Below are 27,649 nucleotides of genomic sequence, written 5' to 3'. Positions count from 1 at the left end.
CATCTTCTGACAGTGCCTTGCCACCCATAGTTGATAGTTTGCTTCAGTTGCACTACCAAGGATGGAAATGATTCAGGAAAGCTCTTTTCATGCTGAGCTAATCAAAATGACCACAGCTGATTACAGTTGAAAGTCAAATGGGGAGTAGCTACACCCAATTGAGTTTACAAGTCATTTTTAGGAGGGGGGTGATGCTTTTTCCAACTCAGTGATTCTGTTTTTTTATTTATTTCTGACACGTAGGAGTTAGATCTTTCACTTGGATGTTATAAGTTGCACTGAGTAAATGCAGCTGGATAAAACAAAAACTGTATCCACTGTAAATATACAAAGACAAAATCTTATTTTCTGACTTTATGAAACTTCCATTAAGTGTATTCCATTAAAGCTGCAGTCCGTAACTTTTTTGTGTTCAAAATTTACAAAATGTATATAATAAGCGAGTACACCATGAATCCATTTTCCAAACCGTGTTTTTGGCTTGTCCTGAATCACTACAGTACACCTATAATAAGTGTTTATATTTGGACTATTTAGACTGGTTCGGGTAGGTACCGCTGCGGAGTAGCCCAGTACCTGCGTGATTCGCCATAGACTTAAACAGAGAGAAGTAGTTCCGGCTACAATGTTCTTCCACAAGATGCACACAGTTCTGTTTATTAACCGCTAGAGCACCAAAAGTTATGGACTGCAGCTTTAAGTACATTATCTTTTTTTCAGACAAGCACATATTTATAATAGCTATAGCTATTAACAGATATGCACAATGGCATGCTATTCAGTGAGGCTGTTGATGAGCTATTTTTTAATGTGCTATCTTGTGACCAAATCAAAGAATCATCAGTGTTTCATTGTTAGAGGATCGAAGGCCCTTGCTAGTGTCCAAATTTTTGTCCAAGATACAGGGATTCACATCATAGGGTGTAGATACAACCAGAGATATAGACCATATAGGATAGAGAAGAACTTCATCACTACTGTGGCTTCTTGGATCTCTTAGTTCATTTGCTTTTTATGCTGCTGGTGAATTTACAGAGGGTCTGGGCAACCTGTACTTTGGTTCCTGACCTGGATATACCGTACTAAGCATAGGGAGACAACAGGAGGAGCCAGAGAGGAGGAAAAAGAGGGGAATGTTGAGTTCTCCTCAGTAAGAAGTGCTGGGGCAGCACTTAGTGTTACCTCACGCAAAGAGACCTTCATAAACAGACAACCTGTCTCTTTGCTCCCTAATGCACCAGTGCTGAGCAATGACCCTGAGTGAAAACTCTTCAAGGAGAGGAAAAAACGCAGCATCAAAAAATGTCTATGGCACATTTATAGAGTTTGACAAAATGTCTGGCAGAAGACCACCTCTAAAGGATGCCTTCAAAAGCACAACTTGGTCCCTGGTTGCGGCTCCAGCCGGTAGCTAAGTGTCTGAAACACAGCGCCAGATAACGTGGAATTAGTGTAAAAAATAAGGCAGAGGCCTTTCGGGAGGAGAGCTCTGACTGAGTTGTCAGAGCAGAGTCTGGAAATATGTCAGGGCTGCTAAGCAGGCTGTACGTTCTGTTCCAATCCTACACACAACACATACGGCACATGAGGGACCAGGTGTGACACCGGAGCTTCGGCAATGGGTGTACTGGTGGAGATGAGGTGAGAGAATGCAGCAGAAAGGATGGCGTGAGCAGGCGAACAAGTGCAGCGGAGAGGATGGAGCACAGAGCGCAGAGTTTTCAGTGATATTATGATCCTGTAACAGGATCTGCACATTTCCATGCCTGTGCTTCAGAGCTCCCCTCCCCCTCACATCCACACAGTGCTATTTCAGATCCGGAGGGTACTGATTCCCACAAACACACCCTTACACACTCACTCACGCTGACTCTAGCTCTCAAACACCTGCAGATATAAATGCACGAATGTAGACACATGCATGTTGTGAAACAGTGAGACTCGCTAATGGCAAATGGGTGCATCAGACATAATAGACATAAACACCCATAAAGGACAACAGCAGTCATGAAGCAGATGATGCTACTGGTTAATGCTATTTTTCTCATAGGGATTTTTAAAAAGCCTTTAAGAGTTTTAAGCCATGAACCAAACCAACCAGCTATGAGATGAATCACAACATAACAAACTTTGGTTTCAAGCAAAAAAATATTTGAAACTCAAACAAACGGACAAATGCACTATACATTTTTGACTATTTTCTGTACAAAATTTCAGGCACATCCTCTCCACCTGGGCTCTGTACTTGTTGTAGTGAAAAGATGGTGTGTCATTTATATGGGAACTCCTGATGAAGGCTCAATAACACTGAACAAACATGCAAAACAGTAAGAAAGTTAGGTAGACTAACAAAAAACAGGGAAAGAGGCAAGACAGATATAGAGAAGGCAGTGGGAGAAAAGATAAGAGAGAGAGAGGGATGTGTGAGACAGTAAGAACGATTGAGACAGACAGATGGAGAAGCCCCAGACACCACATTCTCACACAGCACAGAGCGAAAGCTGCAGGGGTCAGACAACCGTCTGACATCTTAAAAACTAACCAAATAACATGTCTGTAAAACTGTCGCATGCTGGATCTGAACTGTACCTCAACTGTGCCTGTTGTACGGTCTTAACTGTACCACAAAGTCTTACAATACTAAAGACAGTCAAACAAGTGGACAGATATGCATCTGTTGCTTTACTGCAGATTTTTAGAACATGATCTCACTTGTATTGCCCAAAACTGAAAAGTAATAAAAGAAAACATCAGTAACTAGGCAAGCGAGTCTCTGCCGTGCAGCCATGTAAAACTTTAGAGCTGTCTGTCTTTACTTTCAGAGTCTCTAAGAGAGCTTTGGACCATTGTGAGTCATAACTAGTAACAATATGTAAAAATATTCATAAATTACTAATAATATACAACAAACTTATTTTATTAATTATTTTTAACAACATATATATATATATATATATATATTTGAAAGATTTATTTATTGCATTTATTTGTTTAAAACACAGTAAACAGTAATACTGTCAAACATTATTGCAATTTAAAACAATTGTTTTCTATTTTAATATATTTTAAGATTTATTCTTGTGATGGCACTGCTGAATTTTCAGCAGCCATTACCCCAGTTTTCTGTGTCTCATGATCCATCAGAAATTATTTAAATGCTGATTTGGTGCTCAAAAAACACTTCTTATTATCAGTGCAGTGTTAAAACACTTGTACTGCTTAATGTTTTTGTGGAAACATCAAACAGTCATTGTCTTTTGCAAATAACAATTAACAGGTCTAGTGGATCTATCAATCTCTCAATCAGCATAAAACTGCAATTTTACAAAAATCCTCTCATAAATGGAGGATAGATGGAGTGGGTGACACACTTCAGAGCAGAGCTGTGGATCTCAGTATCAGAGAACAGCAAAGAGGCGGCACAAACTCTGAGAAGCTTCTTTACGTCAGCAAGAGTAACAAGACAACCCACATTACAGATTTCCCCACAGGCACTGAATGTTGCAAAGCACTGTATCATGCACTCATATACTGTACACACTATCATTGGAAATGTTCACTTTGTTGGACACCTAATGCATAAATTAAGGAAGGATGTATGAAAAGTTTGCACACGTTTACAGAAAATACTCACGGTACTTTCAGACTAAAATGATTCCCTAAAAAATACTACCATTTTTGGAATAACAAACTATGCTGAAATATATGTAGAAAAAAAAAATAAGGAATGCAATATAGAGAGTAAAGATTAAAACATGGCTTAAACTTCCCTTAAACCTCTCCTAAATGTCACACTCCTGTTAAAAAAAAAAAAAAAAAAACACCAGCTAAACAGTAGCAGAGAGAGGAACGCATTTCAAACCGGTTTGACCAGAGGAGCAGAAGTCTTGGAGCACTATGTGAAAGTGTAAGATAGGCATAAGCGCACACACACACATACATAACACAGATACACATACCATTTAAATGAAAATAAAACTAAACAAGCAACAGGTGATGTGAAATTAAACTAATAAACAATAATTATTAGTCTTCCTTCTTTTGCATTTCTAGTCCTCTTTTCATTAATCAGGTACAGTGTCATATCTCATTTCAAGAGATTGTGAGACAAGCCATTTTACTGAAATATCAGTATACAACTGAAAAATTCTATATATATATATATATATATATATATATATATATATATATATATATATATATATATAAAATCTCTGGAACAATATCTAATTCACAAGACTACTAACAAGCCCAACATTGCAGTATAAACCTTACAGGAAAAACATGAGTGGCCCATCAACATAATAACTTTCTGATGTCCACTCTTCAAAAAGTCAACGAGGTGAATTCTGGACACTGAATACAACCACCTTGTGACATTTACAATTAATCGAGGGACAAAACCTCATTTTTCTTCTGTGACTGTTGCAGGAAGGAAGTGCACATTTAAAGATGACACGGAGAGTACAACATGTAAATGTCACAGAGTCAGTCTTTTTGTTTAAAGGAAATAATACAGCAATACGACGAGCAGACTGACGAAAGCAGAGGTTGTAATCTACTTTGCTTAATATGAACCATGCATTCACTTGAAAATCCAACTGGACCTTGATCCTCTGAATTTACTGAGTGTGTGCGTGCATGTGAGTTATTCGGACTTTGAATGCCAGTGTGTCTGACAAGGATAGCAACTGCAAAATAACGTCTGCTCTGAGTCGCCACAGATTTCACTGACTTCTTTACAATAAACATAATGAATAAACAGTTTAAGTGATGAAAACAGTATTTTCACAACATTGTTATAAACTTATTTCTGCAGGTTTTGACTTAAGATTTTACTTTGAACTAAAGTATATTAAACTAAAGTTTAATGCTGCAGTTTTACAGTGTGGTTTAAAGTAAATTTTCAGAAACAGAGAAGAAAGATATTGCTCACACACTGAGACATAAAGACACTGTCCCTCACAATCCCCAACTGCCATTTTCCAGTGTGTGAATTTGTTCCATGACGACCAAATAGGCCTAAATTTATTTATCTTAATCAGAAGCCAAAAATAAAATAATCTACTGTGTAAAAGCCATTCAATTGCCTTTTACCATCTAATTAAAACCCTGTATAATTCAACAGTGAAGTGAACATGCAACTTCGTACACTGAGACTGTAAAAATCATAATGTAACAACTTCTTATTCCCATTAATTTAACATGTCACAATTATTTCAGTTTCAACTCCATCAGCAGTTAAATTCAAAGTGGTTGAAAAGTACAATAAGCAGGTTGTCACTTTGATTTTAGTTAAAAATCAATAAACAAAAATTTAACTTTTCTATTTTAGGGAGTTTAAATGTTTACAGTTACAGTAAAGCCCAAATTCATGCTCTTACCTAAAATAATAGTAAAAAAATAAAGGGAAAAACACGCGATTTCATTGTCTGTCTGGTTCTGGCTCTCTGTCCCAGAGTCCAGCTTTTTGGTCAATTAGATCTGTAGCTTTAGTTGGCTATCAGTACAACAGAGCGCGACCATAAAAAAAACATTGTGATGTTCATTTTGACTCAACTGGCGACTCGGTTCGGCTACAGAGCGGTTCTGCTTGGGTTGTGACATGCCTCTGAACTTTCCGAAGATCGCACCGACCGCCAGACAACAATGCACGAATACACGTATGACTGTTGCCTCTGCTATGTGCAACATCAGAGACGCCGCGGCGTTTCCACGCCACTTACGTGATCTCAGTTATTTATGAATAAGCTCCATGCTTACCTCGTCTACTTCAAGTGGAGGAATAAACTGAAGCATCGGGATGGATCTTTGTTTTATTGTTGACAGCCGGTACCGATAAAACTCTCACAGCTGATTAGAAAGGTCGGCAGCGAGTTTGTGGAGAGAGAAAAGGACAGCAGACTATCCGCGAGCCCGGAGTCAGTCACTAGGACCGACTCAATCGCCTTCGAAAGCGAATGACGTCGAGAGAGACTTGTGCTTGACTACACAGAGCCTGGCCTCGGCAAAGTCCAACCCCTACTCAGGCAAACACACCCTCCACGCGTCCACCCACTAACTCTCGGGCTGTGTCTCAAATTCTTGCATGCTGCCTACCTAGACAGCGTCACGGGCGCGTTGCGAGACACTAGCGTGAGCTGAACTGACGCCGAGCGCGTCTATGATGAAGTAGGCAGCTCAATATGTTTCGAGACACGGCCCTTTTCTATCCGTGTAGCATATAGGCAGCAGAAGTGAGACCAAGAAAAGTTCCATTCATCTGAACATAATAGCGCCTGAGGATCTTAAAAAAATGAAACAGGTTTTGGTCAGAGAAAGGAGCTGCTTAGTCTGCAGAAAATGTAAATCGACAACTTCAATAGGTCAAAATGAGCAGTTTTATTTATTTATTCTAAAGAGCTAGTAAAGGAAAATATTAGTTTTGATCATTTTTATTTAGGTAACAGGGTTTAGCATGAGGAATGCAGTCAACTTGAAATTCTGTGTTAAAATTGAGAAAATGGAATGAGATTATTTACTGCCATGCTGTAGGCTAAAAAGTGTTCAAATGATGTTATTATTTTACCATTTTAAACAATGTTACATATTTTGTAATTTGGGGACACAATTTTTTTAATGCTTACATAAAATAATTATTATCTAAATAAATCCAACATATTCTAAGCCATGGGGTACTAAAGTGTACTGTGATAAAAATGGTTAAGGCTAAAGAAAACCAAGATGTTCTTCAGTGCATGTAATGCAAATGGTTTCTTTGTGAAGGGTGAGCATATTCGAGAGCAATATGCATGCTTGACTGTATAGTTCCCAACAGCTGCATACATAACCTTACTGATGATGCTCTTATAGAAGCCTCAAGCTATCGAACTGCCACCACATGGCAAGGACAAGCACTGCATGGCTCATAACCGCTATATACTGTATCCCTGTAAATCAGAACTCCATAAAAACAGTTAAAACTTAGACAGTTAAATGAAACAATACAAGTCAAATGTTTAATAAACAGCTCACAAATTTGTTGCTAACATCATGCCTATATGTCAAGCAATTCTGATGCAAAAAAGTAGTCCTTTAAAACGGTCTAAATGATTGCTCTACCAGATATAAATACACATCATTTTAAACTGGACACAAGATGAGATCATAAATGTGGCACACTTCTTTTAAGCAGTGCATCATCCAGGAATAAAATGCTTCACCGTCTGCTCTTATTTTTAGACTTGATCCACTGTATTTATGTGGCAATTAAGCATTATTCCAAAATAAATACACAATTCAAAACACATAAATAAACCTTACCCTCTCTCCAAGGGAACCAACTAACACAGTTTGCACACTTCAGCAGTGCAGTGTGATTTATTGCCACCACTGCAATAACACAGGGCACGTTTCCATACAGTGTAAACCATTCATGTACCATCGCCAGTGGATTTGGCAACAAGGCATTATGACGGGCACAATGCTCACCTATTTTAAATCAGGAGTGTGCTTAGATTTAGAGCATCCAGTTTAGGATGTTGCCTGTTCGAATGTTAGAGAAGGCCTTGCATACTGCACAAACAAAAACAACAGTGAATTGCACAAAACAGAACTTTATTAATAAAGCCATCTACACATCTCACACTTCTCTAGAGCTACAGCTCTCAAATTTCCCACATAAAAACACCACTGGAGTGAATGTGAGACAAAAAGCAGTGGTGTGAATCCATGTTCCTGTGTCTATCTCCGTGTTGTTATAAATGAGGAGGAGAGAGAGCTGAGCAGAAGGGTGGTTCTAAATAAAGATTTCAGGTCAAAAACAGGAAATGGCTCAGTGAGCAGTCGAGGTAGGATGGAGTAGTGCTGGCCACTGGGCGGCATCTACAACATCCCCTTTGTTCCCCCACACTACAAGCAAGGAAGCGCAGCCCGTCCCATTTCTCTCTCTCTCCCTGTGTCTCTCTTTCTCCCCTCCCTTTCTCTCTCCCTCTGGATCTCTCCTGCCTTTCTTCACGAAGCCTTGTCTTATGCGTGCTTGACCCTATAGTTCCCAACAGCTGCATAATGACCTTACTGATGTGTGTGGTATGAGCCACTGTGACAGTGTATGATCATTTGTTGTGGGAGCCTCCCAACAATTGCCTCTTCAGCAAGAGTGGCACATGGCACGAACAGTGTGGGTATCCATTCAAAAAACATATGATATTAAAACTTAATTGAGAATTAATGATGACAGTACTTTCATTTTTTGGGTGAACTATCCCTTTTAAACTGAAAACAAATAAACAGAAAACAAAGCAAGATTAAACAAACAAACAAAAACTCTTAGCAAAGGTATTTTTTATTACAGTCCTGAAAATAAAGGTTCAAAAAGGGGTGTTTCAGAAGAACCATTTTGGGTTCCCCAAATAACCTTTGAGTGAAATGTATTTATTTTTTTCTTAGTATAAACAACATTTTAAAAATCTAAAGAACATTTTAACCCTATAAAGAACCTTAAATGGAAAGATTCCATGGATGTTAAAGGGTCTTTGTGGACCCATACATGCCAATAAAGAACCTTTATTTTTATGTACACGTGAATATGTATTGATAATTATTAAGTGACAATTCATCCAAAAGTTAAAACTCTGTCATCATTTACTCACCTTCATGTTTTTTCCCCCCCAAAATGAAAGTCAATGGGGTCCAAAAAATCCTGCAACATTTTCCAAAATATCTTCTTTATGATTCCACAGAAAAATGAAAGTCATACAGTTTGGGAATGATATTAGGGTGAGTAAATACTGCCAGAATTTTTATTTATGTGTGAACTGTCCCTATAATTGAAAAGCTACAGATCAATAGGTTGTGCCTGACTGAGCAAAAATGTGAAGCCTTCCACTCAATGATATGATGATAGATATTTGGATTTCGCCAAAAGTGGTGTGAAATCACGCTGTTCTATTACAGTCATCCAAACAAAATAGCTGCTTGATTGCAGTGCTGTTAATTACAGGCCTCTTCAGGGTCCCAGTGACACAGACACACAGGGTTCTGGTGCCAGCAGAAACAGTCTTAACTTAACTCCTGCTAAACCCTCCTCTCCACACCACAGTCCACTCCAATCCTCCTCTACACGTCGTTGAGTACCCTTGGCACGTCTGTCTCCCTCATTATCTAATTTGGCTCATTATCATGCAGACACACTTCAGCAGGGGGTGCTCCCTCATCTTAACGTCATAACTGATTGCGGCCCTCGATAAATAGCTGTTTAAATCAATGGCCTGTAAGAATACCATATGGCCAAAAAAAATAAAAAACAATTTATGGCCAATATATATATATATATATATATATATATATATATATGCTTTTTAAAAAATTATATTTTTAAAATAAATTTTTAAAAATATATAAAGATATAATGGCTGAATTGACTTCCATAGTTTTTATTTTCCATACTATGGAAAACAGAAGTAAAAAACTTATACAAGTTTGAAACACTGAGGGTAAGTAAATAATGACAGAATTTTCATTTTTGGGTGAATTATACCTTTAATATTGTAGTGGAAATCGTGATACATTTGTTTCAGTATTTTATGATGCACAAAGTTCAAAATAAAACAATTTATTTGAAAGAGAAATCTTTTGTAACATGCCTTTACTGTCACTATTGATCATTTAATACATCCTTGCTAAATAAAGTATTTATTTTAATTAAAATTAAAAAATTGGCCGTTAAGTTTCTGTGCAACTACATAAGTTTCGCATAGCCTTCCTTGTCTCATGACTCACGAGGTGGAGCATGTTAAAACATGTTTCAATATACTGGGGTTGAAAAGAAAGTAGCTACTATTCATTTCTCTATGTAAAACAGAAAAAAGTTAAGAGTTACAGTTAAGTTTGATTTTTTTTTCCATATATCAGTTCAAACTGTCTGTTTCAGTGAATCTATTTAAAACTGATTCAGTGACTTGTCATGACTCAAAAGAAAGCCCTAAATTCTCTGACATTCATATATTAAAAAATTTAGCAAAAAAATTATGCAAGTATATATTGCTGTATATTCCCATGCAGTGGTACAGTATATGGCAAATTATAATAATTAATAATATTTGTTCCTGGTTTCATTTAGAGTAATTCAAGTTTTGATATATTTAACTGTTTTAGTTATTTAAAAATGCTATATTTAATTTAAAATACTTGCCAGTAATGGTTGTTGAAATAGATGGTGCAGGAAAAAAATATATAATCCTGAAAAAATATGTACTTTGAAATTTTCTAGACTATTTTGCCCAACTGTAGTGGCCAGGGAAGGTAGGAAGTTAAAGCCGGTCTGAAATCCGATTCCCTTTTGTTCTTCATTTATTTATTATTTGCCATGTCTGAGGTGCACCACGTGCCAGGCTGTCAGACAAGCATGACATGAATCTCCACTACATGCGAATCCAGCTGCCCACTTTCCCTATGGTCAGTATTATAGCATTTCCCTCCTGTGCCGCCTCCACATCAGAATCACTCAGACCCTCACGACCCACCTCCTCTTACTCCATACATGTGCAGAGCAATGCTACAAACCCTGAGTCATGCAACATTTCAGAAAGAGAAACCAGGAGGGAAAACTGAGAGATTTGTGAATGTGTGTGTGTAACACTCTTGCCTAGCAGGAATTGGGAAGGTAAAGAAGAGAGGACAAGATAAAGAGCGGAAACACAAAGAAACAGGATATTTAATTATAGGAATCATCTTAACACGAGCAAGTTAGCCTACTACCAATGCTGTGATAGCAGTTATTTTAAAATAAACAGATCACAATCATCATCTCAATAGTAAGGAAACAGAAGATAAATGAAAAAGGGTTATTGTAAGTCATCCATCACTGCTCTCCCTAAGGTGCTGTGTATTAAGGCAAAGAATAACAGGCCGTGCAATGAGGTGTGCTGTGCTTTAAGAAAAGAACTGAACAAACGCTAAACTTTGTGTACACACTTGTGTTTTATCCCATTTCCATGGTGATTATGCAGAACAATATTGATATAACACAGCGTTTTCCAACCCTCCTCCAGACATTAGTAAGTTTGCACGTCTCACATGAATATACGCTTACATAAATACACTTACACACCCCGGCCGGAGCAAAACCAACACAGTGATGGTTGTGGTTTTGGAAGTGGACTCCATATATGACAGGACATCATACATCATGCTGTTTTTCTCTTTCATTCTGTGACTCTCGTGGCTGGGGCTGGAGAACTTCAAAAGGCTCAAGATGTGTTTACTGGGAGCCACATTTTTGAGTGGACACAAAGACCCAGAACGAGCAGAAAGGTCTGACATTAATGGCATGAAGTTTTGGCACAGAATATATTCAATAAAATCCTGCAGGAAAAGGAAGATATTTCATTAAAGGTTGGTGCCAAATGCTCTGTGGGAGGATAAAAAGATAATAATTCAGCATAAATAAGAAGTAAAAGTGTCCATGACATGACACATCTATAAATTTAAAATTCTGTAACTCATACATGCAATGTCTTGAATGACTATGATTTTCATTTGAATACATAAAATTCATTTTGATTCATTTTTGGGGGCAAAAGGTCTTAAATGTCAGTGTGATACAATTCTCCTGATATTGTAATTAAGCAGTAAAAAGACTCTAAATAAAAAGATGGAATTCTCAACAAGACAACCATATTAAGCATAATCTTTTATTATTATATCTTAGAAAATGCAGGAGAAAAAAACATAAAACAAGAAAGATATCAGTAGAAGACCCTTGTTAAAGTCAATAAGTCTCCTAAAATATCAAATAATTTGACCTTTTTTAATGACAAGGCAAAGTTATGTCATGTAATTCATTATATTTGTTAAAAATATTTAAAAGTACTATTGAAAACAAAGATTAAGATGTATTTTGATGTTTTACTTGAGATGGCCACACCACATTAAATATTAGATTTTATATCATTACATTTAAACTTTTCTTGGTCCACATAATAAGTACCTTTCTAAACAGCGGGTGTTTTTTAAATAATTTTATTTTATGGTCATGGACACACACGTTCTCTGAGTGTGTTTGTGAGTGTGTCCACTGGCTCCATCAAAACGTATTCACGTGTATTTGTGAGTAATTACATGGGCGAGCATGAAAACTAAGCAAGTCTTTCTGTTGTGTGTCTGTGCACTTAATGCTCGATGAATTATTGCATTCCTATTGTGCTACTCATAGACTCACGACTACTGTAACAGTACCAAACCCATGTTGGGAGAGACAGTAATTGCAGAAAACAGGTACATTTTTACAGTGGTCACACTTGATGGTAAACATTCCCCTATCATGACTTGTCTTTTTTTCTCTGTCTGACTAACATTCCAGTGTTGGACACTGCACTGTATACAAACTTTGAAACTGTTTTCTCTAAACATATCTGATTTTTGTCTTTCTCACATCAAGACGTTGTTTGATGGGGTACAGTTGACAACAGGCAGCACCACTGATTAAAAAAAGCATGAATTTATGAATATTAGTCATAGCTGAAGATGGCCTGAGTCATAAAAAAACATGTTTTCACCAACACGGCTGAGTTTTCTCCTACATGGCTTCAAACTAAAAGACGTGACAGACAGAAGAAGAGAAAAACAGCAGGTTTCAAATGAAAAAGATCGAATGTCTTGATGAAAAACAACTCGTAGCAAAAAGCAATCATTTTGGTATTTAAGGCTTCTGCATGCCAGCACCTCCGTATTCAACATGTCTCTTGTGCTTTCAAAATTGTGGGCTCCTAAAGAATGTCTTAAATCCCAATTTCCATGTTCTTCTTTTTTTCCCCTATTTAATTTTGGCATTTTGTGGTCCACTGCTTAAGTTATTTTAGTTTCTGTTTACTTCCTGAAAACACTACAGCATTTGTAGCCTTGTCTGTTCACTCTGAAATGGCCTGTTGAAGAGAATGAAGCCACGGATGTCACTAAGAACATCAAACACAGAAAAATGAAAGGCACCAGAGTGCTTAGGATTATGGGTAATGAAATTATTGGACTGCCCTGGACCGAAGCCACTGCTGAGATGTCACTTGAGATTAGAGCTACACCAATAATCACTGATCACAGTGTGATGTTTTCATACCAGTATCAATATTAGCCAAATTCAGAGTTTGATGACCCTATTTATGTCATGTAAAACAGAAAAATGAGACAATAATTACATGTTTGCAGTCCAGACTCCCTTGAGCCAGGCCATTTATGGGTACATTGTTCAGCCTGGTCAATGTGGTTGTCGAGTAGCACAGTGGAGTGATCTTTGCGGTGGGTGCGTATGAGGAGTCTGGAGGAAGACCCCTATGGAGAGAGTTTGCTGCTCCAATAACTAAGGTCCAGACTCACAACTCTACAACACAAACAATACATTAATGTCACTATGAACATCGTGGTGAACAAATAATGAAATGTTCATTTTAGTCTGAATTATTGCGCTCCCATTCTATTGTGCAAGTCTGTGAAGTTTAACTGAGACTAGCTTGGTGCCAGGATGATTCTTTATTCAAATTGAAAATACTGCTGTTGCTTTCTAACATTTATAGATAAGCATAAAACTGTAAGATGTCAGCTATACACCAAGTAAACAGGTCTTAAATGCATTAAACAAGTTTTTTTTTCTTCTAAAAACTTCTTGGAATCAACTGTTGAAATTGATATTCAGAATTCTAATTTTGAAAAAATAATAATAATAACAATAACAATAATAATAATAAAAAAATAACACAACACACACACACACACACACACACAAAAACATATATATATATATATATATATATATATATACAGTATATAATGATAAAACTCAAATTGTTTTTTATTTAATGATAAAACTCTAATTTTAGCCTAATAAATGATTAACAAAGTATAACAGTATAAACAGTAATATTACTATTACTATTATTATTATTTCTGTTTTTTATTTGAATATATATATTCTGAAATGTCATTTATTTCTGTGATGGCAAAGTAGAATTTTCAGCAGCCATTACTTCACCATCACATTATTCTTCAGAAATCATTTTAATGTTTATTTAGTGCTTAAGATACATTTTTATTATTATTGTCAATGTTGAAAACAGTTGCTTATTATTTTTGTGGAAACCGTGATACTTCTTTTTAACATTATTTAATGAGTAGAAAGTTCAAAAGAACATTAATAAATACATAAAGGTAACATCCTGTCTGTTTTTACTGTCACTTTTTTGTATCCTTGGTGAATAATTGTATTAACTTCTTTAAAAAAAATTCTTACTGGCACTATCCATGGTATATCCATGCCTTTAACGCTCTACATCTCGTTCCCTTTCTGTGTGACTACATTTCCCAGCATCCTCTTCAACACAAAGCCATCTGAAATAATTTCCTTCAGCATTCACTTCTTCTTTTTACTATTTGCACTCGCTTACACAGTGATTACCTGACCTTCATAAGATCACTAATGCCTCCTTTGGTTAATATCAGCCTCCTTTTCCCTCTCTTTTTCCCTCTCCTGGTATACACACACACACACACACACACACACACATTAGGCTGCTGTATCTGTGTATGTGCCTCAGGGCTTCTCCGGCAGAGTGAAAGAGAAAAGCTTTGGCCATCACAGCTGTTCCCAATGCTTTAGTCCCCATTGCTCAGCAACAGAGAACAAAACAAAAGCACATCCCTCCCCTTCAGCCCTTTCAATCTCCTCCCATCCTCTCCAGCACCACTACCACATTATGAACCATTTGCTCTGCCCCTGCTCTCACACACACACACCCCTTCTGTCCTCGTACCCTCACCCCTCCCACCGTCGTCACACACAAACACCAAGTCCTTTGTCCACATTCACTTGGCAAAATATATATTCTGCACTAAGTGCAATTAGGAGTCTAGCCAGAACAGTAGTAGGAATAGTAGACAACTCGTGTTCTGCTGAAACAAACCAATAACTAATCAAAACTAAATCTCCATACCAGCTTATCATTTGTGTTGTTGTGTTTCACTTGCTGAGAAACTTACTAATGTAAACACATTGTCACAAGTCTAATCTGTCAACATAAATTAGGGAAAGACAACCTGAATGGTTGAGGCTGAAAGAATATAAACTTTTACTCAGAATATGTCCCGACAACGGCTGCAAAAATCACATATATTCAGCAAGTGCGTGGGCCCAGGCTAAATGTAAACACTGAGAGCAGTGAGACAAGACATTATTTTAACTGGCATGGTAAATATAACATAGGGTCGAAACATTGAAAACATTTTAAATGCTTCTTGCCCAGTTTAAGGCAGACATATTGCTAGTAACACAAGATACAGTGAAAGGGAGGCGAGACACAAATATACAAGGGGTCAAAACTCGGCCAATATTAATATAATAAATATAAAATAACTGATAAAGTACTAATGACTGATAATTGATAAAGTACTAATATATTGCTTTGCTCCACTCCACAGACATAAACTGACAAAAAAAAAAAAAAAAAAAAAAAAAAATTCGAATAATATCCCAATATTGAAATATCTAATGATTGTAAAAATAAATAAATCAATAATGTTTTACATATGAAAAAAAAACAGTAGGTGGCGCCAAGTCACAGTCATAATGAGACAATGATTTGTTCATATAGTTGATTCATTCAGGAAAGAAGAAAATGGTTCATGATAATGATTAGCTCACACATAATTAAAACAACAATTACAATATTATCGTAGACAACACATATTGCACAACCCTAATCCACAGTGAAAATGCTATACAATTTTCGGTTTATTTCCAGGTTTAAATTTGTCTTTGAATCCCAGATTTTCAATATAATCTTTGACTTTTGAACCTACTACAGGTTTGTAAAAAGACAAAGACTGAGTGTGGTGGTGCCCCGTCTGTATGTTGAACAGTAAGTAAACTTTATTGTGCTGGACAGCATGAAGAGGGTTAAACAGAAATACAATATTTGTCTCCTAACAGAGCTTTAAGGTGCTCAGTTTCCCAACAGCCAGCTGACAAAAGTGAGGAGCAGTGCCTGTCAAACATCAGGTCACAACGCTGACAACCCACCCAATCTCCACGAGCAGGAGGGCGTGAATCTCATATGGCACACAGTGCCCACAGCCTTTTCTCACACTTAGCCATGATTTTGACCCTGACACGCTTGGTGAACGAGTCAGATTAGATATCGAGCATCTGTTTAATGAAACGGTGGAAGCGTCTGAATAGCCTGCCTCTCTCTGAGACAGCTGCTGTGCTATTAGAGCTACTGTAGATGGTTCACACCTCAACAGTGAAAGCAAGATAATAATAAAAATATAAAAATATATTTCTCGTGTTACCTTCATCATTATCAGTAGTCCATTTTCAGGCCACTGGACTCAATGCTGATATAGTAAATACTGTAAGAGCGTTGCATGGTATATGAAAAAGTGCCATATGAGTGTATTTATATACTTTGCTATGATGCTTACATTGCAAAGGCATATACTTAAATATCACATGCCTTTTCACTTTTTTAACTTTAGTTAGTCTGTAATGTTGCTGTTTGAGCATAAAAAAGATCTGCAAAGTTACAAAGCTCAAAGTCGACCTCAAAAGGAGATATTTTATTTAATAGAAATCACTTTTCAAAACTACAAGGAACAACTCGCATAATAGGACCCCTTTAAGACATAAAATTTTTTTGTGTCAGTTTGACAGTGAAACATTTTGCTGAACTTTAATTGTAACTTTTAATGAAATGAAAAAATTGAAAAAAATAATATTAATTAAAATTCACTTTTGACTTGTATTATATTTTTCTTCAAAACAATAATTCAACTCAATTTAATTTATTTTTTTATTTAATTAAATTTTTACAATACTCTTTGTTCCAAAGCAGTTTTGAAGACAATTTTAATAAAGAAAATAAAAGGTAAAAAGAAGAAAGGGGAGTAGTGTCGTACATTAGTGAATCATATTTTCATTTTTTTCACAATTATTAGAGACCAAATACTTGCAAGACTACCCTTTGAAGAACCTAAGTCTATAAGACCCATAAGACCCTTTTTCTTTTTTTTCTTTCTTATGAAAAAAGTATCAGTGCTGTTAAAAAAAACTTTCAATATACTTTATCAATTTAAGAAGATAGGCTGTCAGGTCATCAAGAAGTTTCGAAAAGACCACTGCTTATAAGAGTGAACTTGCTTCAACATGTCAGATTCATTGTTTTTATGTCAACTAAGAGGCCTTTTTTATAAGATAGTTATATTACAGCTTCTGGCGAAGGGATAAGAGAAATTGCCACTCCACAGACATAATTAGTACGCACTTGACAAACATCCATTAACGACTTTGCTCCACTCCACAGACATAATGAGGAGGCATGTGAGAATGCGCCCTTTATTTCTGCAGCTCAGAGCCTTACTAAAGCCTCTGTTGTACGGGCTTGGCATACATTTATGACACAGGGCACCAAACCAACGTCGGTTCTGTGTCTTTGACTACAACACGGGGCTCAGATGTTAGCACATGGGGCACACTGTGCAATGAGCCCACAGCAGTTAATCAGCTGATAATTACCCCGCTGGTGTAAACACAATCAGGACCACAGGCACCAGAGCAACTGTGAAATGACAAGAGGTTTATTATTTAAGAACTCTGATAAGGTACCAAGCGTGCAAAGTAATGACACCATGTGAAAACATGGTATAATTCGCAAATAAAGCTGCACATCAAGACATAATAAGCTGAGGTTTGTAACTTCCTGTGTGAGAGGTTGGGGTTTGATCTTGCATACTGTACTCAGTGTCCTGCTGCCTGTCTGATAAGAACCCTGAGACAGACACACCCCCGGATTCTCCTCATCTATTATTCAATAATACCAACGATTCACAGCACAATCAGACTAGAGAAGAGACCATTTGAAAAGCAACACCATGACTCTGACATACAAAGAGATCAGGCAGGATGCAGGACTTAAATGTTTTCTTTGCATAATGAAATGAACCAATGATATTAGATCAATAAACATTATTGTAAGAATGGTTTCCAATTAGTAATCTCTGGCATGCAAAATCTTGAATTAAATGAATCCTTGATGATACTGTCCCTTTAATATGTAGTAATATGTATTTAAATGAAAACTCTGTCACCATTTACTCACATTTAAGGAGAAAAATGTATTGCTGTTCTTTTAAGTGCAATAAGTGCAGGAACTTTAAAGCTTTTTAAAAAAAAAAAAACATAAAATACTTATGCACTATTTCAAAGTCTTTGACTATATTCTATATATAATTCAAAAGTTTGGGGTCACTTCAATTTTTTTAACGTTTCTGAAAGTTATACTCACCAAGGCTGCATTTATTTGATTGAACATAACGTAATAACAGTGATAGTGAAATACAATTTAAGAGAATTAATATACATTTTAAAAATATACCATTTAAAATAACTGTTCTCTATAGTCATATATTTTAAAATATTATTTATTCCTGTGATGGCAAAACTGAATTTTCAGCAGCCATTTTTCCTGTCTTCAGTATCACATGAACCTTCAGAAATCATTCTAATATGCTGATTTGCTGATAGAGAAACGTTTTAATTATCATCAATGCTAAAAATAGTTTAATATTTTTGTGGAAACTGTATTACATTTTTTTCATGATTGAATAGTAACATTATAAATGTTATTACTGTGACTTTTGATCAATTTAATATATCCGTGCTTAATAAAAGTAGCAATTTCTTTAAAAAAATGTTTGTTTTTCAATAATTTAATAATAATCCAGTTCACAGAAATCAAACTATTAATATGAAAATTTTTTTTTTTACAAATCACGATTTCCTCACCTGAAACTCTTCATATGAAAGTCATATGGACTCATTTAATGAACCGCTTTAATTAATCCTTTTTTCAAAAGCAACAGCCACCATTCATTGTAATTGTTTTAGAGTTCAAAGAAGAAATAAAGAATGACATGAGGGTAAGTAAATGAAGACAGAATGTCCATTTCAGGGTGCACTGTCCCTTTAAGACATGTTCACTGCAAGTCAGAGAGATCTTGTATGTCCAGCAGAAGATGTGTGCTTCAGTGCTTAGTCATCAGAAATCCCCTGTTTTCAGCAATACACACAGGAGCATATCAAAGCAAACCTCAGGGAGAAAACATACTACACCACAATATTATTCATTTATCAAATATTACTGATTACAGCTATATTTATTTATTTGTCTTTAACAGAAAAAAAAATATAGAACAATTTCAGTTCTCTACATTCTAAATAAGCTTATTATGATTCCACGCATTTAATGCAAAACACTGAAAAATGTGCAAACATACTGCATGAAACCATTCACAGATTAACCCCTATCTCTGTCTAAATGAAAGAGGTGCCTACAGACAATGTTATAATGCATTCAGAAATGTTTATTATTTTACACCCCCAATATTATAATATCTCACGACAACCAAGAATATTTTATACAAGAAGAGAGGGAAAATTCTTCTCATGAACAACTTATGTATGCGGCACAAATTTTTCTCATGCTAGATGGGGGATGAAAAGGCTGCATTGAAAATATGCCACATAAACAGACAGAGAAACAGAGCAAGAGAGACTAAGATTCTTTATCAGGGTTTTTTTGGAATTAGATCATATCTGATGGAATCTGTGTTCTTATGTGGGAACCACTAAATGTGGGTGTTATAACTGAACTATATGACTGAATAACGTTAAGCTGATTACTTGTGTGAACCACTGCACTGAACTTTATATTATAAGAGTTTTACACTTTAAAACACTATGAAAGAAATAAAAATTTCAACATTCTGAACCACAATGACAAAAGAAAAAAAAGTGCCATTTACTGTAATAACACCAACTGTGGTAACACTGGATTCATATTGACTAACCTTGTCTTGGGAATGAGGAAGTTTGTTGTATTTTTATTACAACTACAGCATTTTTTTCAGTGCTTAGATAATCAGGCTCCAATAATTATCGCAAATACCAGTTAAACAACTGAACAACTATGGTAAATTTGTAAGGGGAAGTACAATGTAGAAAAAAATGCTCACATCTTCAATCTGAATATTTTAAGTAACCCAATATAGATAAGGTGGAAGTACAAAATTTGGGGTCAAATTCAAAAGGTCCTGGATCAATAAAACTAGAAAAAAGTAATTGTTAAATATTAATCAACTGCAAGTATTTACTGTAATCAGCAAACAATGTACATAAACTACCTCCAAAAACCATTCTGAACAGAAAATGAATTTGCAACATATCTATTGAAAGTCTAAAAAATACAAATAAATAAATAAATCACAGAAATATGAAATATTTCCATGTCATGCTGGATGAATATACAGATTTGTGCTACAAATAATCCACAAGGGCAGAACAGTCAAATTTGAGCAAATATAAAGTGGAGAATGAATTTAGGATTGGAGAGCATGTGAAGCTTCATGCATTGTCATGGTGTGTGCAGACACATAGTATGTTTTGTTGAGCCATGGAGAATCCCTTCTGAGCTATGCTTTCCCGAGGCCCCTCTCCGACTCGTTCTCTCAAGCCTCCTCCTCCTTTAAAGGTGGGTGTATGAAATATTAATGCTGCAGTTCAACTGGCTGTGGGAGAGAGGCCTCTCTCTCTCTCTATGTGTGTGTGTCAGAGAGACAGCCAGCTAACTCTGGCATTTCTGCTGTTCCATAGACACCCGATCTCTACAAAGCTCCCCGACCTGCTGCGGCCTTCACTGCCACTGCTACTGAAGATTATCTGAGACTAAATACTCAAGAAAACTGACTCAATATCAGCACTTTATTATAATGGTATTAGAATTTGACGTGACAGTCACCAAGACCATCACCACACATGTAAACCAAAAGCCATGGATGACAGCAGAGGTTTGTGGGCTGCTAAAGACCAGAGATGAAGCATTCAGATCAGGAGATAAAGCAGCCCTCAAAACAGCAAGAGCCAATCTGTCCTGTGGCATCAAAAATGCAAAACGGTCATATGCTCAAAAAATCAACAATCACTTTAAAGACAGCAGAGACACACGAAGCCTGTGGCAAGCCATTCAGACCATCACTGACTACAAGCCCCCGCCACAGGCCTGTGACAATGACACATTCCTCCTGGATACACTCAACCACTTTTATTCACGGTTTGAAATGCAGAATGACACACCTGCACAAAAACTGCCCATACCTCCCAACGACCAGGCACTCTGTCTGTCTCCAGCCGACATAAGAAAGACCCTATCGAGAATTAAGCCACACAAGGCTGCGGGTCCTGACGACATACCTGGCCGTGTACTGAAAGACTGTGCTGCACAGCTGACAGATGTCTTAACAGACATCTTCAACACCTCGCTGAGTCAGGCAGTCATCCCCACATGTCTCAAATCCACAACAATCATACCGGTACCAATGAAATCACCTGTGTCTTGTCTAAATGACTACTGTCCCATAGCACTGACACCAATCATGATGAAGTGCTTTGAGAGGTTAGTCATGCACAACATCAAAACCAGCCTCCCCAACACACTCGATCCACTCCAGTTTGCATACCGTCCAAACCGCTCTAAAGACAATGCAATTTCCTCCACCCTCCACCTGCCTCTTACCAACCTAGAAAATAAAGACTCCTGTTAGAATGCTGTTCATTGACTTCAGCTCAGCATTCAACAAAATAATCCCATAACAGCTCATTAATAAACTAAACCTGCTGGGCTTTAACAGCTCCCTCTGTAACTGGATCCTGGACTTTCTAACTAGAAGACCTCAGTCAGTCCGTGTCAGCCACAACACCTCGAGTACTACCACACTGAGCACAGGTGCCCCACAAGGCTGTGTGCTCAGCCCGCTGCTCTTCACACTGCTGACCCACGTCTGCACTGCCAAGTTCAGCTCCAACCACATCATCAAGTTCGCGGATGACACTACGGTGGTAGGTCTCATCAGCAACAGCGATGAAATGCACTACAGAGAGGAAGTGGCACAACTGGCTGAATGGTGAGGCACTAACAACCTGTGCCTCAATGTGAGTAAGACAAAGGAGGTTGTGATGGACTTCAGGAGAGACTATGATGATCACCCCCCACTGACCATTGACAGCTTGACTGTGGAGAGAGTCAGCAGCACTAAATTCCTGGGGGTGCACATCACAGAGGAACTAACCTGGACCACCAACACCATGTCACTCTCCAAGAAGGCACAACAGCGGCTACACTTTCCCCGCCAGCTGAAAAGAGCAAGTCTCCCTGCACCCATCCTCACCACATTCTACAGAGGATCCATAGAGAGCATGCTGACCAGCTGCATCACTGTCTGGTACAGGAACTGTAGTGCAGCAGACCACAAGACCCTCCAGCGGACAGTGAACACAGGTGCAAAGATCATCGGTGCCCCCTCCCCTCCTTCTTGGACATTTTACTTACACGATGCTCCAGCAAAGCCAACAGTATCGTGAAGAACATCACCCATCCCTCCCACAGTCTCTTCCAGCTCCTACCATCAGGAAGACGGTACCGGAGCATCAGAGCCCGCTCCGCCAGACTGTTTAACAGCTTTTTCCCCAGGCTGTGAGAGCCCTGAACTCAAATTACCCCGCCCTCCTCTGAAACCCCCATACAAACCCTCTACCTCCTGAAACATGGACCATCTCCCCTCTTCCACCCCCCAACCTTACCACATCACATAAAAACTGTCTGAAACATTATTTTTTTGTGCAATTCAAATCTATTTTGTGCAATTCTCCTCTATGCGCACTAGACACTTTCCACACACACTGCTGTATGTACATAACCCCACAAAAGACTCAGTAATATGTGTTTGCTCAACCACTACAAATCATCTTGCACTGTTCCCCAGCCAGCTGCTTGACTTACAAAATTTCTCTTTGCACATGTACAGTATTATGTGAAGCATTTGTATAGTCTATATATTTTTATTTTTCAATCTATGTATAGGTAAACATTTATATATAGTATATTCATTTTCAAAATCTGTCAGTAGGTTAGTTGTGTATAGGTACAGTGTTTATGCAAAGCATTTGTATAGTTTCTACTTTTTTAGTTTATGTATAGGTAAACATTTATATATAGTATATTTATAGTCAAAATCTGTCAGTAGGTTAGTTGTGTATAGGTTTATACTGTTTTACTTCATTGTTGTAAGTCTGTATTTATGTAGCACCGTGGTCCTTTGAGGGACGACATTTCATTCCAATGTATGTCCACACATGTAGCGGAATGACAATAAAGCTCAACTTGACTTGACTTGATTTGAATTACTTGGGTGTGCCACTATATGCATATTTTTTCAAATGTCTAAAAGCCTAAATAAGTATAAATAACTGGATCTTTCTTGACTTTGATAAAGAAAATTGCTGAAATAAACTTATGAATGAATACCAGTTTTATACTGCCACTTGTGTCAGCAGTCTCACTTTGAGGATGAGAGACTCAACCACATTTCTCAACCCAGGCTCATTTTCTTCAAAACGAATGATTGTTTCTTGCACATTTTGCAACACTTTCAAAGTGAATTGTCCAGTAAGTGGTGCTAAAAGCACATTCAGTTTTTTCTGAAACACATGAACATGAATCTGGTGTAATGTTTTATTACGTTTGTTGTTGTAAGTGTCAAGACAGTTCAGAAATGCAATACCCAGTGAGTGGTGCTAAAATGTTAATTCCCTATCACATTTGAAAATAACATACCATCTATACTAAACCCTACCCTAAACCTAAGCAATAGTGTTAACAAAAGCAAACATGAGATTAAAAAAACACTTGCTGAAGCAACCATGTCATTTTTGCTTGGTTCTATGAGCTTCTTTATGATGTTTACTGTAGCTCTGAGGTCTGTACCAAGTTTAATACATCAGAAAAGCCATACATATGAAGCTGATTATATGATGCAAATCTCAAAATATATCAGTTTACATTAAGAGTTTCATGAAGTGTTTCATGTTTTGAGGCCATAACTTGTGAAAAGTGAAAATTAGTCTTTGTTAATTGATAATATGTCCCTGTAATCATAATGTGAGTGAAAAGGAATAAAAGTAGTAGGTGTTTTACTGCCACTAGTGTTACAAACTTTCAGTGAATTGTATGTAAAAGTTTTAAAAAAAAAAATTAGATAGAAGCACATTTTGAGCCTAGGCTGAAATTTCTGGGGGAATCTGGCCATGAATTTGTGAAAGGTATAAAATAACATTTGTCTAGATTTTTCTTGTGCTATGAAACTTGTTTTTGGAATCTCACAAACAAAATGTATATTTCTAATTAGCTTTTTTTCTTTTCTTTCTTTAGTTGTTTATCAGAAACAACTTGAAAATCAACACAAAATACACATGAAAAATACCTGGACCAACTGCAGGATAACAAACTAATCGAGAAATGACATGTATGGTCCTGATCAAAGTGTGACATTGACAGCTTATAACATATCACAGCAGTACAAGAAGATGCAGGCCACAGGTTATAAAGTTCTTAAGGGGAGTTTTGACACATCTCTCTAGAGGTTTAACATTCAAAATCCCTAGGTTGTCAGCATGCTTGACGCTTCAGAGTTCAATACAGTGAATATGCTTCCTGCACATTATAATGAAAAGCAGGTCACTGCCCCAGGCACTGGCAGTTCATTTACTCAGAAGTCCATGCAAATGCATTTAAGCAATTCACTAACACTGGACTCATAATTTAAAGCACATTAAAACCTTATAGACTGGCAGAAAATGCCACTATGACCATGTTATGGATTTAAATCTTCCACGAGAAGTCTATTAAAGACACAGGCTGGGCCTAAGCACATGTTAAAGGAATACAAAACAGACTAACAGTAGAAAGACTTGCTCCTAACTGGTGAATGTCATATCCATGCGAACACTGTCATTATCCATGCAGGCTACATGCTGCAGTTAAAAATAGCTGTAATTTCTCTTCTGAGTGCTTAATCCCACTCTGTAAACACAGAGTTTGGTTATTTATGGGAGTGACAACTGTGTTCAACAACCAAAGTCACTTTTGCATCCTTTGTATAGGAAAGTGCAACAAACAAAATGTCTTGTTTTGTCATATTACACTCTTAAGAGCATATACATGGGTAAGTACTAAACGTTACATTTGGACAAAATAAATATTAATAGAACATAACAGGCTGGCTGGAGAATATATTAATTGGTCAACAATGACCTCTAATGAGGTGACGAGTCTCAACTCCGAGCTCTCTGTCCCAACAGAGCACTGTGCACAGCACACACCCTAATCTGGATGATCAACTAAAGTAGATGTGTCTAATCCGCCATTGCCAAACTCTAGCCTTAACCACTTGATTTCAGACAGGTGGGAAACACAAACCCTTCCAAGCTTCATCTACTTAGAACTCTATTATCTAACTAGAAAATTAAATGTTTGAATCAAGTACAAGGCAGTTATTTCAGTCTACTGCAGTTCAAGGTTCATGCATGCAACACATTATTTTTTGGGAGTGTATAATTATTTTATAGGTAGACTTTTTAAAGTTGGTTTGCAATACAATTATTTTCTAAATGCACATTAAATATTATTGTGAATGATTCATTCATGTATATGTTACATTTCAATCAAATTATCATAACTCTATCAAGTTATTTTAAAATCACTGCTTCCATTATATTGCAACTTTAAAACTCTTTTCATTAAGGAATTTTCTGGCCATAATCGATTGAGCTGCATGGTCACGTGAATTCGCTGCACCGAACAAAAGAAGCCTGCTTGGACTAAAGTTTAAACTTTTTCTGAAATTTCGCTACAATTTCAGTAATGTGAATATCATTTTTGAGGTAACTGAAAAGTTGTTTAAAATCCCTTCTGAAATATATATTTTATATTGAGAACTATTTATCAGAAGAAGAAGAAAAAACTGAAAAGCCACTGATAAACAAATTGAAAATAAAGAAAACTCTTCAGCCGTTTAGTGAAAGGCAACTAGCCTAACATATATAAAACATCAAATACTGTACGAGACACGGGAGATCACTGCAGCAGTGGGTCAAGTCTCGACGGCCTCTGTTACATAATAACACCAAAGCAATAAATAAATAAATACATAGGCCTGCATGTATTGCTTACTCGGGTCGATTACAGTAAACTATCAACACGCAGCAATCATAAGTATGTCATGTGGCTTTCTTTGTTTAAATCATTCATTAACTATTTTGCATACCCAGTAGACGCCAGTGGTGGGCTTCTACTAGCCGATTATGTAGGCTATACAGATATGCTAAGTTTGTAGATGCATACGCAAACAGGTAACTGCTGCTGGGGTCAATACATGCACGTCAGCATCCACATCAAGACTGACCTGTCAAAACACAGGACTTTATGTTGATAATTCAGTAGGAACGTCCACTCACCCTTCTGAAGACGGACTTGTACAATCCGGTTAACTGAGTGTAAATCACTGAGTGCTCAGCGGATTTATTTTCTAACGCGTTTACATTGTATCAGTGAATTTTGCATGCCTTGCTTGTCGACATGAATTCACATGGCACTTTTTGAGCGCCCCGTGCCTTATCAGCCTGAGAAAAAAGTAAACAGTTGCACATATGAGAGTCACACTTTAAAGAAAGTGTCCCCAAAAGTAGTAGGCATGTTGCCCTCGGTGACTCCCCTCGTAGTCGCAGTTGCAAGACATTGGATTTGAATGATAGGTTGTTCCGTAAATCGAGGTGGAATCCCAGTTCATATGCCCCGCCCCCTCTGGTAGAATCAGCCAACCAAAATGCAGAATAGGCTGCTGTTCGACATGTTATTTTTAAAGGACCTAACAGACTAATAACGTGGTGTTTATAGCAAGATGAAAAAGTGACGGAGCAAAATATGAGCTCAAAAATCAGTATGAAACCATTTCACACTGACAAATTATACATATTTTAAAACTATATTCCTTATATATTTTGTGATGGGTCGCGGCAATAGGCACTTGAAGTATCAATGGTAAATTTCAGATTGCCGGTTTGGAATTCTTCAAGTGGCGGAACCGAGAAAAGACAGCCTGCTCTGGCAAGATGCCCACATACAGCTTGGCTCAATCTTTTTTGTTACAAGTTCAGTGTCTACTGCATAACAGGAAATGGAGTGTTCAAAAAAAACCTGCCATTGCGGAAAATAGGCATTAACTAAAAAGAAAAAAGCAGGGAAAGTCGGGAAGATGTGCTTTCTCTCACATGCTTGTCCCTCGGTGATTTGACCAGCAAAGGAAAATACTGAGTGTTTACACTAATGTTGGACTAAATGGGACTTAGGGCTAAGAAATTCTACCTACATTGTGTGTGTGTGTGTGTGTGTGTGTGTGTGTGTGTGTGTGTGTGTGTGTGTGTGTGTGTGTGCCACACAGCTGATTGTGCGTGGTCTGATGGAATAAGTGCAAACAGTCATTGATCTTGGAGTCTGACATTTGATTTCAGGTGTTCAGGGTAAACCCTGCTGTCCTGACAGACTGGTCATTTATCTGCTAACCATAACCTCCTTATTAGATTGTAGGTCTCTTAAAAAAATAACAATATTTATGACAATATAAAGTGTATAATGCAAGTGGAATGTTGTCATAATTCTCATTGAGAAAAGTAACTTCATAAATCACCATAACAAAGCACAAAAATCACCATTAATTAATCAACTTACTTTTACAAGAATAA

The 27,649-nt window shown here is 37.1% G+C and overlaps 1 protein-coding gene across 8 annotated transcripts in view; it reads right to left on the bottom strand.

Annotated features, from left to right (window-relative positions):
• The window catches only part of LOC109100827 (SERTA domain containing 2b), a 37,289-nt gene extending 10,593 nt beyond the window's left edge, over nt 1–26,696 (bottom strand). Inside the window, exons 1-3 of one of the 8 annotated variants that reach the window (XR_006161497.1) lie at nt 26,366–26,696; nt 13,170–13,351; nt 9,405–12,902 (exon numbers count right to left, since the gene is read on the bottom strand). Coding sequence is in view for 2 of the 8 variants with exons in the window: in XM_042768919.1 (XP_042624853.1) it covers nt 13,170–13,204 (35 nt within the window). In the remaining 6 variants the exon portion in view is untranslated. Of the gene's footprint in view, nt 1–5,763; nt 6,116–9,404; nt 12,903–13,169; nt 13,352–14,257; nt 14,675–26,365 lie in introns of those variants that run through there. The other 7 variants (XR_002019643.2, XM_042768919.1, XM_042768921.1 and 4 more) reach the window with 7 other exon arrangements.
• Between the last annotated feature and the right edge of the window lie 953 nt (nt 26,697–27,649).

This window comes from Cyprinus carpio, chromosome A13 (assembly GCF_018340385.1).
Source record: "Cyprinus carpio isolate SPL01 chromosome A13, ASM1834038v1, whole genome shotgun sequence".
NCBI classification, from domain to species: domain Eukaryota; kingdom Metazoa; phylum Chordata; class Actinopteri; order Cypriniformes; family Cyprinidae; genus Cyprinus; species Cyprinus carpio.
The sequence above is the reverse complement of the archived record's forward strand: the minus strand, read 5'-3'. Positions and strand labels throughout refer to the sequence as shown.